This window comes from Neomonachus schauinslandi, chromosome 10, assembly GCF_002201575.2.
Source record: "Neomonachus schauinslandi chromosome 10, ASM220157v2, whole genome shotgun sequence".
Classification (NCBI taxonomy): domain Eukaryota; kingdom Metazoa; phylum Chordata; class Mammalia; order Carnivora; family Phocidae; genus Neomonachus; species Neomonachus schauinslandi.
The window spans coordinates 57,540,603-57,561,391 of NC_058412.1; the positions used below are offsets into that span (position 1 = coordinate 57,540,603).

Sequence of the window (20,789 nt, forward strand, 5' to 3'; positions counted from 1 at the left end):
AGGTGTACATCAAGGGAAGATTTATTACCTTTTCCTTCCATCACAAAAAATGATTGTTGTAATTTCATCAAATGGCATTAACCTGTTTAACAGATAATGTTAAAATCACATTATCCACAGAGCATGAACTAACCTTCAAGATTTAAAAAACGTTAAGTATTTAATAGCATAATGTAGGTAATGTTTAACAATATATTCTGGAGTAGATTGATTCGTTATCACAAGGTGGATTTTCCTATCCTATTTAAATAGAAGAGAGGGACGCCTGGGTGGTTCAGTCAGTTAAGCCCCTGACACTTGATTTTGGCTCAGGTCATGATCTCAGGGTTGTGAGATGGAGCCCTGTGATGGGCTCTGCACTGGGTGTGGAGCCTGCATCTTGAGATTCTCTCCCTCTCCTTCTGCCCCTCCTCCCTCTCACTCTTTAAAAAAAAAAAAAAAAAAAGATTAAATAGAAGAGAATTATGCTTTACTTTGTAACATCTTCTGTCTTTACTACCTTTCTCTGGTTTAAAAAAATCACAACCCCAAGCTAGGAAACATGCAAGTTTGTTGTCTGAACAGAAATGAAATGTTAGCTGGAAATCAGAGTCTGAGTCATCTTCATTTGAATATATATTTTATTTAGAATGCAGCACTAACAACAGCATGATGATAAACTGTCACAAATTTATACCAAGAAGCACACAATCTTTCAAATGTGTTGTTTTTCACAAGTAATTTAAGTATAGCATTATTGTTATTTGGTACTAGAATCAAAGACGACATTTAGATTCTTCAGCTCTGGAGCCTTTAATAACATCAAAATGATTGTCTAGTCAGGCAGAAGAAAGAAATTCAAAAGCAGTTTCTTTTTCTTCTGCCAGTTCCTTTGCAGTTAGATCCATCTTTTCACGTGAGAAATCATTAATAGTGAGACCTTCAACAATCTTCCAGGTCTTATTCTGTTTGAAAATAATTACAAGTAAAAGATTTACAATTAAACTAGAACTGATCTTCCAGCAAGCAACAATTTAGACTGAACTTAAAGCTATAGGAGTACCTGTTTTTGAAGTCTGATTAAAGAAGCAAATCAAAATCCAGATCTTAACAGTAATTCTGATAAAAGTTCAAACCCTGAATTTAAAATGCATTGAATCTAGAAAACAATCTTTAAATGAGGATTTAATTAGCAAACATTAAAAAAACCTACTCACTTTAGTATGGCTATAATAAAAGTAAGATATTATATTGGTAGATATCCAGTATTAGAGGCATAATAACAAAGTGTCTAGTGGCAAGACTTGAACCTTGCTTTCCAGATTATTTTCAATCTTTTAGTAACCTGTAGTTGTGCTTTGCAGAATTTTAAAGTTGAGAAAAATGTCTAATTTAGTAAAGGAACAACTTTGTAGACTAAATTATACCAGCGTTCATAAAAATATGCAACTACTTTCTCAGAAGGGGACAGGGGGAAATAACCCCAAAATACTTTACCTTGATTGTAACAGGGAATGAGTACAGCAAATCATCAGGAACACCATAGGAATTGCCATCGGAGATAATACCCATGGACACAAATTCTCCCTGAAAATAATAATCAACGTTTACATTCTCATGGTGCTTCGGGATTAGTTTATGCAACCAAATGACACATGAATTAACAAAACTAAGCCAGGTGATGCTTTCTTACTACGTGTGTGACTTCAGTACTGTATAAAGAAGCATCACCAGGCACTGCCAGGACAGGGTAACTTTCACGGGTATTCTCTCTCATTCCACTCTTCCAATCCGTGTGAAGTAGGCCGGAGAAACATAATCCTCATTTTATAAATGAGGAAGCTCTGGCCCAATAGAAGTTTTAAGGAAAAAAGTCACGTCCACCAGGTGTGCTCAGTGGTTCCCAGTCTTCATCTCATCTAATCCTTAACAACCCTGTGAGGTAAATGCCGTGTAAGAGATAACCAAAGGTTAAGTACCTTTCCCAAGATTATTTGGCTCGTAGGCAGCTGACCTGGGATATAACCCTAACCTGCCCGGCTGCAAGGCTGTGTTCTTTTCACATCACAGCATCAGAGGACAAAGATCAACGAGTGGCCTGTGCCAATCCCGGAGCCCTCACCTCTGGGGTTCCAAACCAGATGTTTCTGACGTGGTCACAGATGGCTTTTGCGGCAGACATGGCGCTGGAGAGCTTTCGGGCCTTGATGACAGCAGCACCGCGCTGCTGCACAGTCTGGTTGGGGACAGGCAGAGACAGCATTACTTGATCATAAGAGCAGAATTTTGATCGCTTCCAAACTAAGCCTGGGGTGAAAGACCACAATCACAGTTTAATGTCTTCCCCTCCAAATTCATCCAACTACCCAGTGTGGGCCTTACCAACCTATTTCAGTTAAAAGCACCAGTCTTTTTGAAAAAAAAGAAAACTATAAATCCACATAGAAAGTTTACTACACTCCACACAAAGAAATGAATCTCTTTATGAAGACTGGATGACTAGAGGGAACTATTTTTTCCCACGTTAGCAATCCATCTTGACTGCCGCACCGCATCAGATCAGACTGGTTCATGACTGGCTCTGTATGTAGTCATCAGAGCAACTAGGAAAGGCCTGCCCTCCTTGAGAACCATGCCACCAAATTGAGAGGCACTTGGAGACTGTCCTGGAGAGATAGTCGGGTCAGCAATGTGGTGTCTCTCTCAAGAGTTCTTTATGCTTGGCTGTTAGGAGAGATTTTTCTTTTTTCTTTGTTTTTTAAAGATTTTATTTATTTGACAGAGAGAGACACAGCGAAGAGAGGAAACACAAGCAAGGGGAGTGGGAGAGCGAGAAGCAGGCTTCCCGCCGAGCAGGGAGCCTGATGCGGGGCTCGATCCCAGGGCCCTGGGATCATGACCTGAGCCGAAGGCAGACACTTAACGACTGAGCCACCCAGGCGCCCCAAGAGAGGTTTTTCTTACAGTGATGAATTCTCCCTTGAGCCAGCTGTCATCTTTCAGAGCATCATAAACACCAACTTCCTTTCCTTGCAGTTTCACCTTGGCATGGCTGACATCTGGATATTGAGTGGAGGAATGGTTTCCCCAGATAATTACATTCTTTACATCATCAGAAGTCACACCAAGTTTAAGAGCAATCTAGTTAAACAGAAAACAAATACCTTACTTAGACAAACGCTTTTTATTTCAAATTGTGCCTATTTAACAAACATCCTTAAGGCCTCTGAAATTTCAAGAGAACACACAAGAGTTATATCGCTTGGTAATTTCCTAAAGCTTAACAGTGTAAACAAAATGTGAACCTGAAACATTATAGGGTAGAATATTTAAGAGTAGAGAGCATCCTACAGTTAATGATTTAACTTATCAGTATAGGGGGTTTATCAAACACAAAACACTGACATAAAATACAAAGCAAGAGGTTAAGAATATATAAATATGACCTCTGTTTTGTTAATACGTAGGAGATGTCTCCTCAGCACTTCTGAGCAATCAAGTTAGAATATGGGAATTTCTCCATATTTAGGTGAAATTTTTATTATATACCATATACACAAATTAGCTAATTTTCAAATAATCCTAAATATGAAATTTTGGAGTTGGAAGGGGCTCAGATTACCAAAAGTATGACTGTCTTCAATTTATAGATTAGGAAACCAAAGGAAAGAGCTTAAATATAATACTAAAATGATACCAAATGTAACAATTTCTAGCTATAGGTTCAAAAAGCACTTTAGAGGGCACCTGGCTGGCTCAGTTGGGGAAGCATGTGACTCTTGATCTGGGGGTCGTGAGTTCGAGCCCCATGTTGGGTGTAGAGATTACTTAAAAATAAATTTAAAAAATGTAAAAAAAACCAAACAAAAAAACACTTTAAGATCCTGCAAGCCTTGTAGTCACATGACTATCAAACATATTATGTAGTACACTAGCCACAGAGAGGGTTAGAATGTTGTGTTCTGAAAGATTTAAATAAACAAAATAAGTTCACTTATTTTGTTATTCACCTGATAAGGTAATGTGCAAAAAGAAATTATGGTTAGTTGTATGCATAATTTGTTCTTAATTAGGTAGCAGAATTGTGATGAACCAGAAGGAAATGTTTTGGAAAGAATTTTTTATGATTTTATGAGCTGATGTGTTAGGGTATCATTGTGGGTGATTTTTCCTTCTTTCATATTACAGTAAGAATGGGAAAAAAAAATAGTTGTGCCAGAGTTCACTGCGTTTGCATGAAAAAAGCCAGTCTCAAAAGGTCACTTACTTACTACATGATTCTATTTCTGTGACATTCTCAAAATGACAAAATTAACTGAGATGAAGAAGTTAAGTGGTTTTCAGAGCTTAGGAATAGAGACGGAGTGTGCAACTATAATGAGGCAGCATGAGGAGGTTCTCTTATGGGTGATGAAACAGTTCTGTATCTTGACTGTGGTGATTATAGTAATCTAGATATGTGATTAAAGACATACAAAAAAATGAATGTAAAAACTGCAGAAATCTGAGTGAGTCTATTAAAACTGTTGTGTGTAGTTTAGTCAATTTCCTAGTTTTAAAAATGCTCTATAGTTATGGAAGATGTTACCACTGGGGGAAGTGAATGATGGGGATGCAGGATTCTCTGTACTATGTTTTAACTTCTTCTGAGTCTATAATTACTCCAAAATAAAAAGTAAAAAACAAAACAGCAAGCAACCAAAAAAGGATACTGATGAAAAAGGCCAATACCTAAAATGTTTGCAGTGACTTGAGTCATCTCTTTACACCAATATATTCAGTCAAGAATCAAATTGTGTTTACTTTCACTATGACCCCTAAAGTAAGTTGAGACTTGTTTCTTAAATCCTAGAATAGTTAAATGATTTTTTAAAATTCACTTAAAGTTCTGTTTTTGACATTTAACATCACTTCTCTGCTAAACCCTGCTTCATTGAGAGTTCTGCAAGTATTAGGGCTATTAAGTACCAATCAATCTTCACAAATTAGTTGGGTAGTTGGTTTCTAGAGAATCCAGCTACTGATCTGCTTAGTGGCTGAGGCACAGTTGGTGAAGCTGTGCAATGAGTACCATTTTCTGTGTGCGCCATGACCTTCAAGGACTTGGGAAGAACTGCCCTTGCTTATAGTTAGCTGGAGTCATGGAGAAAAAGGAAAATTTACCTGAGGCAAGTAACCCAAGATGTCCATTACCAGGAACTTAGAACCTATAATTTTTGCTGAATGGTGAAACTGCCTCTGGGCCTCTCCTCCCTACAGGAAGCTCCTTACTCCCTTTGTCCTGCTGCCTACTTCCTCTTGTTTGTTTTCTTGAGCTAATCCAGCTAATCCATTTCTGTCTGGACACCAAAGGCCAAAACTTTGTAGACGTAGTTCCTGAATTTCATTCATGTCAGAGCTTGTCTAAATTAACATGTATCCAGGACTGCTACTTCCTTGCTCCCTTGGCCCTTTCGTGTCTGCCACACAGATCTGTTAAATAGTTTTGAACTAATTCTCCAGCCCCAGGAATTCCTCCCGCCTCCCCCCACCCCATACCAGCTAACTAATTTTATTGCCAAAATACCCTGTCAGCATTCATATGCAGCTCTGGTTTGCAAATACATAGGGGAATTCTGCAGGTGACGAAGACTCACTAGGTAGCTAGGTCTTCAGATTTCCAAAATGAATTATGTAAGACTAGCAACATTCATGTAAGAAACTAGTCTTTGAGTTTGTTATTTTTCTCACTGGATGAACAACTTCTACAGGAGGAAGAAACTGCTTTTTCAAAAACTTCCCAAAAGCTCTCACTGTGCCAGACTGACATACTTGAACATGTGCCAAAAGTTAAAGCCTAACAAGACTGCTTCTTCTCTCTTTCCTCACTCAGACTTTTGCCCCATAGGGAAAACTGTTTCAGAAACAGGGACAAAGTGTCACTTAGTAGTACCTCTGGAAGGAGAAATTTTCCAGTGTCTTCCTCCACCAAGGCCTCAGTTGAAAACAGCAAAAACCAAGTTTGTCAGTGGTGTCATTTTACCTCTTTTTCCCTACTGCAGGGAGAGCTACCATCTGGCCATCTAGAAGCTACAAATATAACACCTAAAACCACCTTTTCCTTCATGACTGTTCTGTAGTACCCAAATCTCTTGCCTCCACTCACTCAAACTAACTCCCATTCCTTCCACCCACTAGACTCTAGCTAAAAAATAAGGAAAAAGACCCAGCTCACAGCCTAAAGCCCTTCAGGAAATACTTGCCATTTAAGCTTGTTATCCAATGACCTTCTAAATTAATGGAATATTCAAGGAGATATATGAGGTGTGGCTCTTCTCAACTCTTAGTTATATCCCTCTTAATAATAACACTACTAATAAAAATCATTACTACCAAGAGCAGCCAATCTTTATTGAGTTTTACTATGTGACAGGTACCATGAAAGAGTTTAACATAGATCTTATTTAATCCACATAACCTCCCTTTGACGTAGAAAGAATTATTGCCCCATTTTATACCTTGAATATACTTCCTCAAGGTCACAGAGCTAGTAAGTGGACTTAGGTCACATAATCTCATTATGTAAGAACACACCTAAGAGTTTGGGAGTCAGGCAAATCTAGATTTATTTACTAGCTATATGACTATGATCCCAGACCTTTCTGGGCTTCAGGTTTCTTGTGTGTAAAATAAAGATAATAACATATCTCACATGGTTATTAGAAGGATTAAATGATAAGTTACACGTAGAGCATTTAGCTTAGGGTAGAAGCTTAACAAATGTCAATTCTTTTCTCCATTACTGGGTACTCTGAAACTGAAAGATGATCGGTTCTCAGTTTAAAGCAGTGGTTTTTCAACTTAGACCTCACACCATCTTTTGATAAAATGCTTTCTTTTTTTTTTTTTTTAAAGATTTTATTTATTTATTTGACAGAGAGAGACACAGCGAGAGAGGGAAGACAAGCTGGGGGAGTGGGAGAGGGAGAAGCAGGCTTCCCGTGGAGCAGGGAGCCTGATGCCGGGCTCGATCCCAGGACCCTGGGATCATGACCTGAGCCGAAGGCAGAAGCTTAACGACTGAGCCACCCAGGCGCCCCACTGATAAAATGTTTTCTTAAAACTAAACAAAGTTGTCTTCTTTAGGAAAAGAAAGGACTAAATTCATAGACCTATCTAACAGTGATGACCTGTGGATGAGGAAGTATGGACAGAAAGGTGCTAGGGAAAAGGAAAGAGGTTATGTCTAAGATCCCAGAATTTTGTCACGGCTTTGAAGGGCACCAGGATCATCTAGACCCAAGAAAGCGTAGGAAACCAGCACAGATGATTGGTGGTGGCGTCTCTCTTTTTTTTTTTAAAAGATTTTATGTATTTATTCATAAGAGACAGAGAGAGAGAGAGAGAGAGGCAGAGGGAGAAGCAGGCTCCCCGCTGAGCAGAGAGCCCAATGCGGGACTCAATCCCAGGACTCTGGGATCATGACCTGAGCCGAAGGCAGACGCTTAACCATCTGAGCCACCCAGGTGGCGTCTCATTGTTCAAAAAGCTACTGTTAATACCCTGGTCACTGAACCCTTGGCACATTTATCTAAAACTCCAACAGGTAAAGAAACTTGAGAACAATTAAAATTTAGTTGCTAAGTAGTGAAAAGTAGGAAGTTTTATGGAAACATGTAGAATATTAAAAAGATGTAAAAATAAAATTAAATATAAAATTAAACATTAAAAAATCTGAATCTGACAGCTTAGCTAAGGGGAAAAAGGAAGGAGAACCACACAAAACACAAAAAGCTCAAATCTCTCTTTTTATAATGTTCTATATATCTGGCAAAAATAAACTATGTATTGTCCTGTTAATTATACTAATAACTGATTTTTTTTTTTTTTTTAAGTAGGCTCTACACCCAGCATGGAGCCCAAGGCAGGGCTTAAACTCATGACCCTGAGATCAAAACCTGAGCTAAAATCAAGAGTTGGACACTTGAATGACTGAGCCACCCAGGCACCCCAATGACTGGTTTTTTAACCCCTGAAGTAAGAGGACATTAGGGACAGTATTTTGGCATAGTTAGCAAATGAACTATAGTTGAGAAAATTAAGTTCAAGTTCAGCCTCCTTAAGAGACTCCATTTAAAGACTCCCTAACAAATTAGAATGGCTTCCTACTAAAAAAAACAAAAAAAAGTAAGATTCAGCTACTTCAAAAGTGAGAGAAAAAGGTTTTAAAGTTGAACAGTCAATATTTTAAAATATACCTGAGCTTTAGCTCGGTTGTGATCCAAACGAGTCAAGCAACTGAAGTTCTCCTTGGGGATGGACGGGGCCGACTTGGCGGCAGTCAGGCAGTTGGTATTGGCTGGGTTTCCCACCACGATGACCTAGGATACACGGGAGGCACAGCAAAGTTACACACCATATACTGATGAACTGAACTATCCTAGAATATGGCTGATAAATGTGTAACATGTAGCCTATGTGTCAAGTTTGTATGAGCTAAGTATGTATAGTTACCACTGTAGTTTCTATAGTATTTCGCCCCCCCTCCCCTGCCCCATTGTTAGTGTCTGGTGTGATTACTGAAAAAATGTCTTTAATAAAGCCACCAACATGTATACAAGTTGCTTTCCAGGTGGCAGCATCCAAGACCAAAGGTACATGTCTTTCTATTTTGTGTTGTGACAAAACAGAGACAGAGCATTTATCTATTTACCACACACACACAAACAAGTAATCTAGGTTCTGAGAGAGCAATTCATTCATAAAATTTTCCTTCTTATAAAAGTAGTCCAAGAAAGAAATTCTACTTGAGCAGTTTAACTTTAGGACAATGATTTATCTTTATTAATTACAAGAGTTTTTTAATCTTTCCTAATCCTAAGAATTAACTGGGATTTGCTAAAATACAGATTACCAGGTCCCATCCACTCTATACCTGTTCAATCAATCCTTAGCAGAAAGCACTTCAGGCTACTTTTTTTTTTTTAATTGGGGAGGTACAGGATACACTGCATTTTAATATAGTATAGGCAAATGTACACATGTACTTTATCTTTTAAGTTTTAAATTCTTTAATAAAACTATGAACTTACTGGGAAATATGTCAAACTTACTAAAAAGCTGCAAGCGTATTACAAAGACTACCTCCCACATCCTCTTTACCCAGATCCCCTAATTTTTTCCATTTCTCTCCCTCTCTCTACACACACACACTATACCTTTAGTCTTTCTTTTTGGCCCATTTGAGAGCAAGCTGAAGATATGATACTCCAATGCCCCTAAGTACTCCAGTGTCAGTATGTATTTTCCCAAAAAGGACACTTGGCTGAGGGGTGATTATAGTGCAAGCAGCCTGGAGCAGTCCAAACAACACTGTTATGTTTTATTAAGGAACCCCTGCATTTCTACTCATTTCTACTATTTTCTGTTAACGATTACAGAAAATAAAAGTAATCTATTCAAAATGAATTCTACAGAAGCAAAAATTCAGATATGTATAAAATATTATAACAGAACATTGTAACTGGCAACTTTAAAACCTTAAAAGATTTTCTTTTACCTTGGTTTAAAGTCAGGATTGGGAAGAACAAATCTATCAAAATCAGTAAAACCTCTAACCAGCCGTCTTTTTGCTTACTTATTTGGTAAAAGGAGGCCTTATTCTAATATTAAGGCAAATTTAGAAACTAAAGTAACTTGCACACAGAGACAGAAGAGGAAGTTATACCAATGCAACTCCTCAACAGACAAGTGTATCAAAATCTCTCTGGATTGAGAAAATCTGAATATTTCAGAAGCTACCATCTCTCACTGCTGACAATGCAGCTTACAGCCTTCTCTCTCTACTATCACACACACAAATCCAAAGTCTGAACAAATATTCCCACCAGAAGGCTCTGTGCCTTCTCTATAGGTCTGTAAATTCATATTAAATTTCCGTATCACAGTAATGGGCAAAATATTTTTGAGCACCTCTAAATAAAGATTTCTATGTTATAAGAAAAAGAAAAAAAAACTCAAAACAATGAATCATGGAATACTATATCAAAAACTAATGATGTAATGTATGGTGAAGAACATAATATAATAAAAAAAACCAAAAAACAAAAAAAACTCAGAAAAGGAGAGCTTATCAAGCAAAACTCTATCTGTATTTACTGACCACTGCACAAAACTGGGGGGAAAAAAAAGGCAAATAATTTTGTCTTTACTTCAATGCTAAAAGAAGTAGTTTCAAATGCTGATAATGAAAACCCCATAAAATACTGTACTGGTCACCTTAACTGACTTCTTGGCATACTTCTCCAAGGCTGCACCCTGGCATTTGAAGATTTTCACATTTGCTTTGAGTAAATCTTTCCTCTCCATGCCATCCCTTCTTGGCATGGAGCCCACAAGAATGGCCACATCCAGGTCTTTGAAGGCAATGTCTTCTTTATCAGTTGCTATGACATCTGTGAACACGGCAATAAATATGCAGAGCTACTGAAACACCAAAGTCTGAGGTTTTCTTTTTTTTTTTTTTTTTTTGAGGTTTTCTTTTTCACACTGAATCTACCCAGTAATTCTTTCACTTTGTAGCAAATGTTTACTTTCACATATCACAATGATAAAAAGCTTCAGGGGTCTAAGAAAATAAAAATTATATAATCAACAAACACAGTATTAGCAGAAATGTAAATTACATTTATTTTGCTTTTCCTATCTCAGTAATTATTTCAAGTTTGAAAACTCTACAGCTTTTTGTTTTATGATCAGATATGATGCAAAGTACAATATGATAACTTTCAACTCTGTGCAACATTTGTTATTCACATCAATTACCACAGATAACATGAAAGAAACTAATTTACCTAACCTTTAAAAGTTATAATTACTTTAAAGTCTAAGATATCAATCACAAATTCAAAATAATGTTTATTGAGGTGTTTCATGCCAGGAATAACACTACGAATTTTGTTGTATCAAATTTAATCTTAATATTTCATCCATGAAGACACAGAAGTTTAAGGGGATTAATTTGCCATCAAAAAGCAGTGAACCTGTAATTCCAGCCCAGGCTGGTCCAGAGGTCAACCACTCTTCCGCTGTGCTAGTCCAATAAACATATACCACTTACTCTTTGATTAAAGAACATATATCACCACTCTCCTTTATTGACAGTATTAAAAAGGCCATGACCAGTGCTACAGACTGAATGTTTCTGTCCCTCACAAAATTCATGTTGAAACCTAATCCCCAATGTGATGGTATTAAAAGGTAGGGCCTGTGGAAGATGATTAGGTTATAAGGGTAAAGACCTCATGAATGGGATTAATGCCCTTATAAAAGAGGCCTCAGAGAGCTGCTTCACCCCTCCCGCCTTGAGGACACAGGAAGAAGACGGAACCAGGAAATGGCCTCTCACCAGAATGGGACCATGCTGGTACCTTAATCTTGGATTTCCCAACTTCCAGAACTATGAGAATTAAATTTTTGTGTTTATAAGCCACTCAGTCTAAGGTATTTTTGTTATAGTAGCCCAAATGGACTAAGACAAGCAGGATTCAGCATTGTCATTGGTAAATTTTTAGGGGAGTCAACTTGTGTCACAGTAAGGCTGCTGTAGAGCCCCCAACAGGTATACAAAGAAACACCAGTTGGTGAGGGGAATGTTCTTCCCAGCCATGCATCCTTATTTGCAGAATCTTCCCTCCCTGTCATATTCACAGCTGACCGAGGACAAGCTGACTATAACCTGGACCCATTAGAGAGAGCAGAACTCAGCAGAGAAAGGAATAAAAATGGGACAATGCGACAAAGTTGATTTGGAAATACAGAGTGAGTTGTGTGTCAACTATACTTCAGTTTAAAAAAAGAGAGGGTGAGAAAAGGGAGCCAGCAGAACAGCTTGGCAGGGCAATGCACTCTCTTATATAACTATGCAACCACATGATTCAGACAACAGAGTACCCCTAGTAAATGTTTATTGAATGGATGTATGAATTCTGAGCATGGTTTTTCTTTCTTTTTTTTTTTTTTAAGATTTATTCACCTATTATTTTAAAGAGAGAGAAAGCGAGTGTGCACGTGTGTGTGCACACACAAACACCCCCCCCCCCACATGCAATATGTTGGGGGAGGACAGAGGGAGAGGGAGAGAGTATCTCAAGCAGACTCCCCGCTGATCGTGGAACCTGATGCAGAGCTGATGCAGAGCTCGAGACCATGACCCAAGTCGAAACCAAGAAGAGCTGGACACTTAACCCACTGTGTCACCCAGGTGCCCCTCTGAGCGTGGTTTCCATTGGGTGTGTATATATTTTGCTCTGTGCAAACTCAGCAGAGTATTATTAATTAATCCTTACTAAAAGAAATGATCATAATGAAGGTATACCTAAAGAAAAATATTCAAATTCGTTTACAAATTGACTTAACATTTTAACGAAACCCTCAATCAAATTTACGACTTCTGTCTTACATTTGTGTAATAGTTCAATGATTCTTAAAGGCTCTTAGCAGAACTCTCACGGGCTTTTTCAAATGATGCAGCATACGATTAGGACAATTTATGCTGTTTCTCAATCTGATGACCAGCTGTGGGTTAGGACTACATGTGAGGGACCAAATAATTTCCAGCCTCAGGGCAACATATGGCTCTGGAAGATATCATTGAGAGCTGCATAATTTAGGTACTACTATTACTTTTTAAATAGATTTTAAATAACAACACAATGTAGACAATCTCAGGTGTATAACCCTTGTGCAAAATTATGCTTAATTAGTAAGGTAAATTATGTATAAGCACGTTGGAAAAAAAGCATAGTCTTTTAACTGACATTGGTTACTTCTTGCTTTTACCCTTATTTATTCTTGGTATACACTTTACCAAATAGTTATAGTTCAAAAAACAAACAAAAAATACTTTTATGAAATAGTTTCTAATTGAAAGGCTAGTTAAAAATCTAAACCTATTTTTTGAAAGACATAAAATACTATAAAATCCTTTTATCCCCCACCCCCCCGATTCACCTTTCAGGAGAGGAAGGGCACAGTCTTGCAGTTCCATTAGGACACCATCTAGGACACCCATCATGGGAGTGATATCCAACAGCACAAGAATTACTGGCTGCCAAATAAACAGCAAAGACAGCATCTGTCAGTGTAGGTTAGGTCATTTAGTCACAAAAAAGTCCTCCTGTAAAGTTTTTGCTTATTTGGGGGTGGGTGGGTGGGTGTGTGTGTGTGTGTGTGTATATATGTATAATTACCATTAATTAGTTATAATTATTTTAGGAGGTTCAGGTATCTAACATCATGCCACTTTCAGAAAAAGGAATGCTATAAAACCAGCAATAGTTTGCTAACAGACAAAGTAAGAGGAATCATCATTACTGACTTTTAAAGGAGTATACATGGAAAAAGTATTAAATTGAAGTGACATGCCATAGCTTACTCTTTTTTTTTAAAGATTTATTTACTTGAGAGAGCGCGCGTGTGTGTGCGCACCCGCACTGAGGGAGAGGGGCAGTGGGAGGGAGAAGGAGAGAATCTCAAGCAGACTCCTCTCGGAGTGCAGAGTCGGACATGGAGCTTGATCTCATGACCCTGAGATCACGACCTGAGCTGAAACCAAGAGTCAGATGCTCAATGAACTGCACCACCCAAGTGCTCCAGCCATAGTTTACTCTCATTGTTCACAGCTCTGTATCTAATTTTAGTTCATGGAAAGCTAAATATTATCTGGCATGAAGGAAGAACGTGATTATCTATGGGTGAAGAGAAGGAATAAATGAATACTTTAGAAAGGATTTTAGTGGAATAGGGGAATAAGAATAGGGGGTGCCTCTTTAAAGATTTTTATTTATTTATTGAGAGAGAGAATGACAGAGAGAGAGCATGAGAGGGGGTAGAGTCAGAGGGAGAAGCAGACTCCCCGCTAAGCAGGGAGCCCCATGCGGGACTCGATCCCGGGACTCCAGGATCATGACCTGAGCTGAAGGCAGTCGCTGAAACAACTGAGCCACCCAGGCGCCCAGGGGTGCCTCTTTAAACTGGAAAGCAGATCTGCCTGTCTATTTTGGGTTCTAAAGACCATTTATCAACAAGGAAGTATTAATTCAGCAACCTTCTCTCCCACATGACTCTCCTTAATAGTTACTGTTACTAGGGAAAACCTTCCACTGACTGATACCTGCTGGCTGTACCAAGTCAGCTAAATAAAGTATGCGGAATAATTGATTTGCAAAGCATTTTCAATGGCGGGAGGGGTACATATAAATAAGATACCAGCTTACATTTATAGCAGTGTGCCCAGTACATTTATTGGGATAACCCATTCCTTTATCATTAAAAATAATTCTTTGAAACTAATTACAGGGTTTACTGACAATATTCTTATTTTGACTTGAGGTACACAGATAGTTCCCCTACCTGGTCTTTACCAAAGACAGATCCATTTCCAATACTGTACAGCAGTGAATATGCAATCTGACCAGCCGCTCCAGTCACAAGGACTCTGATTGGTTCAGACTGTAATGAAAGAGACCCATTAATTAACATCTGATTTAAAAATGCTATTTTACCCTAAAGACATTCAGAGTTTCCTCTATAATAAGACAATCACGTACTTTAAAAGTTAATGTAAAATTTTAAAGTCTCTTCACATTTGGCTTAGTAGAAGACAAACTTATTCCAGACTTGTCCCAGTAAATATAGCATGCACAAATCAGCTGAGCAACTTCTGGAACATGTGTCCTTTGGCTAGCTATTTATGCGGTGTTACTTAACTCTGTTATCCTGGATTTACTTACAAAATCTTATCCATCTCTTTAAGGCTGTTTTGCCACTGAAATAGGCCTAACAATGTTGATGTGCCTTATATGGTGATACAAACCCTGGCAGCGACTGGAACCTTATAAATCCTCTTATGCAAATCCCCCCACGCCCCATCTGCTAGAATAGGGATCCTTCACGCCAGGAAGGGGAGTGACAGTGGTTAAAATTTTCCACTTACAGTAAGTCAGAAAGTTGTTTTTTTTTTTTTTTAAGATTTTATTTATTTATTTGAGAGAGAGAGAATGAGAGACAGAGAGCATGAGAGGGAGGAGGGTCAGAGGGAGAAGCAGACTCCCTGCCGAGCAGGGAGCCCGATGCGGAACTCGATCCTGGGACTCCAGGATCATGACCTGAGCCGAAGGCAGTCGCTCAACCAACTGAGCCACCCAGGCGCCCAGTAAGTCAGAAAGTTTTAATAAAACTACTAATCATGATTCAACTTGACTACTTGAAGGAGGAAAAATAAGTCTTTATTTTTTATTTAAGGAGAAAGAAAAGCAAGAGAATACTGGATTACAATAAATTTTAGTATTAAATAACTACATCAAAATATAGTGACAGCTGACAACCTGATTCCAAGGGAAAATTAATTTTAAAAGAGAGGAGGAAGAAGTACAAAGAGGATAATAGTTATAACAGAAGTCGCCTTACAGACCTCAACAGACCCTAAACAAAATACAGGTATATGTAAAAAAATAGTAACCAATATTCAAAGTGATGATCCTGAGTCACTAAAAAAAAGAAGCTCAGAGAATTAAATAGAAATATTTCTATTAAAAAGAACTGAACAAAAATGTTTGAAAACTTAACGGATACATTAGATGTACAAATTTGATCAAGGTGAACTGTTCCTTTTCTTGAGAATACCGTGTAAACAGACTTTCACTGAGTCACCTCTATTGTTACCCGCATGAGAAAAGTGGTCCACTGAAATGAATCTTTATATTTAGAATTCCCTCTTCCAGGTGAGTCATGTCTTTGGGGTAGAAGGAGACTATGTCCTCTGACCTTCTAATCCTAACCTCTGAAGGTCAGCAGCATTTAGCAATTTGACACCCAGAGAAATCAAAGGAAAAAAAAATCTCAGGAAAGAAGTGTCAACTGCTTGTAGAGATATGAAACTGTACGTAGCAGACTATATGTGCATTTCTTCCTCACAGGTGTGACCAGGATGTAAGTGCAAAAAAGGAGAAAACTATGGAGAGTTAACTCCCTGACCTTCTAAGTCTCTTCCCCATTTTCTTCACCAACTTTTCCCCTAGGCCTTCATACCCCTACAAAGACAAAATATGGTAATTCCCCAAATAAACCATTTTTTTTTTTTTACAATACATTCTTATGTTTCCAACAGACTTTAGGTTTATAAAGAACGCTAAAAGTTATCATATATGGTTATTTTTTTTATCATATGGCCTTTATATGTTTTTAATTCTGTCATTTTCCCCTATTCCCTTGAAGTAGAGAGGTGAGGGTATAGAGGAAGGGAATAGAGGAAGAAATTATTCCTCCTTTCGCTTTAGAATGCAAACTCCTTAAGGACAGGGGCTTTGTCTGTTTTATTTACTGTTGTATTCCAACGGCCTACAACAATGCCTGGCACATAGTTGGAGCTCAAATACTTGATGAAGGAATAGCTGGATCTTGTACAATTACTATCCCGAACTTGGAAATGGAAAAGAATTGTTTGGAAGCAAACCTAACACGCTTCAAAAAACTGTTTAAGATATTTTATTCATATATACTTGCATTGAGAGGGTTGGAAACTTAGTGACCACAATAATTCCAGCTATAATTAGCAAAATTATGTCACCAGTTCTAATGATATAGTTTTATAAATCAACTAATGAACTGTTATTTCACTTCATTCATTAAATACACTACTGAATCTCTATTATGTACCTGGTACTATTTCAGGCCAGAGAATCCACTGGTGAACCATATGCAGGAAACAAGAGGATAACCCAATTTTCTAAAACAGGGGGCTAGAGAGGTGGCAGAGTGTAGTAAAGAGATAGCCTCTAAAGCCAGATGTTCTGGGTTCAAACTTAGACTTACAACTCATCCGCTGTATGTTTTTGACAAGTTACTTAACCTCTGTATTCAGTTTCCCCACAGTAAAGTGGAGATAATGATAGCAGCTACCTAACAAATAAGGTAGTTGTATGGATTCAGAGTTAACATACAAAGCATTAAGAACAGTATGTAGCAAATACTATAATTATAGGTCTCTGTCACCATAAAATTTTCCTCTAAGGATTCTTACACCTTGTGGTGTTCTACTTACATGTCTGTTACTCTCTACTAGACTGTGAACCACCACCCCCTTGCTATGAGAACAGTCTGCCCTTGACTCAAATTTGTACTCCCATACAGTGTTCAACAAGTATTTGTTGAATTAATAAAAGAGTTAAGAAAAATATAAACACATGCTACTTCAATGTAAAGCAGGCCAGGATAAGAAATAAAGGGGAAAGTGAGTATCACTATCTGTAAAGCTTACAGGTAGATGGTTAGAACACAATAGTCAATCTTAGGCATTAATTTTAGCTGCTAAAAAACATGCTCCCAGTATCACAGTCCTTAGTGAAGTGGTTGTGGCCACTAATGAACAGCTGCTAATTCCATCTCAGCAGTTGCCTTGTTCTATGTCTATGAACAAATTATTTTCACAGATAAGTAATTCTATCTTATTAAGAGTAATATGAAGCCTAGTAAATGCCTGAATGTTTGATTATGAAATGGGAAAGGATATGTGTATTTGATTCTTTTTGCTCTTTGCAACATTGCAGTAGAAAATCAGGAGGGTGGGAGATTCCTGCTGACTTTCTACAATGTTACAGTGTGAAGACAGGTTACTATTCTTTGCTTAGATATCTGGGCAGTCTGCCAAGATCCAAAGCAGGAATGTCTCTGCTCTTGGCAGGGCTCTAATGACCTTCCTGCAGATTCAGACTGCCTTGCGCATGTGCTCAAGTCTCAGTTGTAAAGCTTGAATGTAAGTGTTCTTTTTGTTATTCTACAGAAAGACCCATGTATTCCTTTTTTACTTTCTAATTTACACATATTTCTGTAATATAAAAAACAAACTATCATTCAGATTTCTTCATACAGTTAATCCTTGCTGTCCCTCCCTATTCCTTCTTTTAAAAAAATTGCTTTGAACAGCTTACAAAAGATGGCTCTTTTTAAACTCAGTGATTGTTCACATGGTCTTCTGAGGAGGCAAGGAGATTCTGAGTCACCTGAGAGGGCTGTCAGTTTCAGTAAACTGACAAGAGTGTTCTTTCTTAGGGACATCTCTGTGTTATCTGGTGCCCAAGGGACCTTCCAGGGTTGAGGCCTGTCTTTATCTACTGCGTTGCAAAACAATGTAAGAATGGGGGCCCAGGATTCTTCCTGTGACCTTGGAAAAATCATTTAACCTCACCAGGCTACCTTTTAAAATTAGAGTAAATAATCTCCAAATTCCCTTCTAAGTCTAGAATTCCAATATTCTGAATTGCAGGGGAATAAAGCTATCAGGTAATATAAATGCTGATAAAATACTTTAGTTTGTATTTGCAATTTGTATGTTCCTCCAGAACCTCAGCTACTGAAAATAAATTTTCAAAATGACTTGATAATTGTATGGCACAATCTGGTATGATGGAAAAAGGTGTAAGGCTCCTGGGAGCAAACTGTTGTATGACCTTGAGCAAATCATTCTCTTTGGGTCTCAATAAACTCAATTTTAAGATCTGAAGTGGGGGGAGATTTATCAAAATGATCTTTAAAGGTCCCATCCAGTTCTAAAATTATAAAGTCTCAGGTTCTCTGTTACTTCCGCATTCTTGCTAAGATTATTAAGTCAGAGACCACTGAAACCATCATTTAAATGACTAAATTATAAGTAGGAAACTGAGGTTTAAGATTTACTGAGAATTAGTAGGTGTCCCCACTGGACCCTTATAAAGGAGAGGCAGTAATCCCCTTGCCTTAAAAATATGTCTTTTCAGGTTCTGGAAAGTTTCCAATTCATTCAAATATTGCCCCATAGTTCCCACCTATTTCAGTATTTTGAGATAACGGAGGAAGAATAACTTCAACTATAAATACAAGTACTGGAGAAATTTGATGTCAAGTGTCACCTTCAAACGTCACGCAGATTATTCATACGGCAGAGTTCCCTCACGCCGCGCCCCCCACTTCTCCCTTTCAGCAGAGATAAGATATGGTGATCTAGGTATCCAGACCTTTACAAGATGGTTACATTGTGTAACATTACAAGTAGTGGCTCTAGAATTCATAACCTACAGACCAGCAAAGAGTATCTACACTAGATTTTGCCTAGTGATGCCATAACTGCAACACGTCCTGTCATTACAAAAGGAGATCAATGAACAGGTTTTAAATAACATTTTGTGAAATTAGATATGGCGGAAACACGTCTCTCGAAAACGTCGATCGTTATCTGGAGTACCTGGTAAGCACAATCTTTACAACTGAGGGCCTTCTGCTTTCAAGGGCTTTGTGACAAAAGCCCTTAAAAACACTGTTGGCTCAATAAAAAAAAGGGGGGTTAGGAACCGAACACCCCCACCTCCCATATCAAACCTTAGCATCCTTATCAAACCCTATATCGTGCTTTGGAGAAAACCCGCAGCTTATTTTGTACCCACGCCACGCAGCAGGACTGAGATCAAGCCTCTCCAAGGACAAATTTCTCCAGAGCCCTTGTAAGAGCTCCCCAGTGGAAACCGACCCCTTCCCAATTACTGGGTCACTGCGACAGTCCCCAAAAGATGAGTCGGGTTTTTCCAAAGGGCTGGAAAGACAGTGCCTTGCACAGCCGCCCCCCCCCCAAAGTCCTTCAAATGCAAGAAACCCCACACAAGAGCGCGAAGGTCGGGGGTCGGCAGGATCCAGGGGCCAACACTCACCATGATTAGGAAGTGCGCGAACAATTTCAGCACCTGCAAAACGAGCCTCAAAGAATTGGGTCACCTCTACGGCGGAACTGACTTGGGGAGGGCGAGCGATGTTAGAAAGAAAATGCTCATCTCCCAACCGCAGCGCCCTCTGGGAACTGTAGTTTATGGTGGCCGGATTCTGGCGCACTCCCCAACGCATTTCCTTCAAGTGTTGAACTACACTTCCCGAGGTCAGAGGGTCTGCTCACGCCCTTCTCCCTGCGCTCTTCGCCATTGCAAAGTAGTCCCTGAGGGCGGGCCGCTGTGATTGGAGGACAGCGATGAGCAGAAGATTTGTGCTGAAGAGGAAAGACTCGCCTGTTGGCGCCCAGTAATTGGTGGGAGGGGAGGCATGTGGAACTCGAGGGAGGAGATACAGACCCCTTAGCTACATCACCCACTCGTGCGCAAGTGAGACTTATCTTACCCCAAGGGTAAACGTGGGAGGTAAAGAGACCTTCCGCTGCGTAGAAGCAGCTCGACCCGGAAACAAAGTCTTTTTAAAAAACTATTCACACTCTGGAGGGGCGGGCGGAATTGACGTGTCGCGAAGACTGGAAGGCTTCGCAAGTTGCTAAGCGACGAGGCTGGAGAGCGAGCGCACGCCCGAGCCGCTGGGGAGTTACCTGAGGGATTTGTGGCTGTTGCAGCTCCTAGACAGAAGAGACCGAGCGAGCGCGCCGCGGCCTGCCGGGTCCTCCTTCCCTAGTTGCCAGGGGGGACCCTCCGTTCTGGGTAGTGTCCGGTGACGAGCTGAGCGGCTTGCGGGGACGCCCCTCTGAGGCGGCCACGGGCCGCGCGTCTTCCCCACTCCAAGAGGCAGGTGAGCCCGGGCCCGAGGGCAAGGGTTTTTCTGTTAACCTTAGGGTCCGGAATGCGGTTGTGCGCCGTCCGGCGTTGCTTTTATCTACCCGGGTGCTGACCTACTGGGTGGGTCCCCGCAGCCTCGCCGGTCCCTACTCAGCGCTGTTAGGGCAATAGCATTCTGGAGGGTGTAGTGCCCTGAAGTTCTCGCGCTCTCCCTTCTGTAAGATGCAGCTCTTTCAGAGTTAAATAAAAAATAGT

At 39.4% G+C, this 20,789-nt stretch overlaps 1 protein-coding gene across 1 annotated transcript; it reads right to left on the minus strand.

The window, feature by feature from the left end:
• Positions 1–602: 602 nt before the first annotated feature.
• MDH1 (malate dehydrogenase 1) lies at positions 603–20,207 on the minus strand. Its single transcript, XM_021699252.2, has 10 exons — positions 20,106–20,207; positions 19,695–19,727; positions 14,371–14,469; positions 12,970–13,066; positions 10,237–10,412; positions 8,217–8,339; positions 2,944–3,120; positions 2,102–2,215; positions 1,477–1,566; positions 603–944 (listed from the first exon to the last, which is right to left on the minus strand). Exons 2-10 carry the CDS (start codon positions 19,695–19,697, stop codon positions 819–821), a joined length of 1,005 nt encoding a protein of 334 aa, XP_021554927.1. The 5' UTR covers positions 19,698–19,727; positions 20,106–20,207; the 3' UTR covers positions 603–818.
• Between the last annotated feature and the right edge of the window lie 582 nt (positions 20,208–20,789).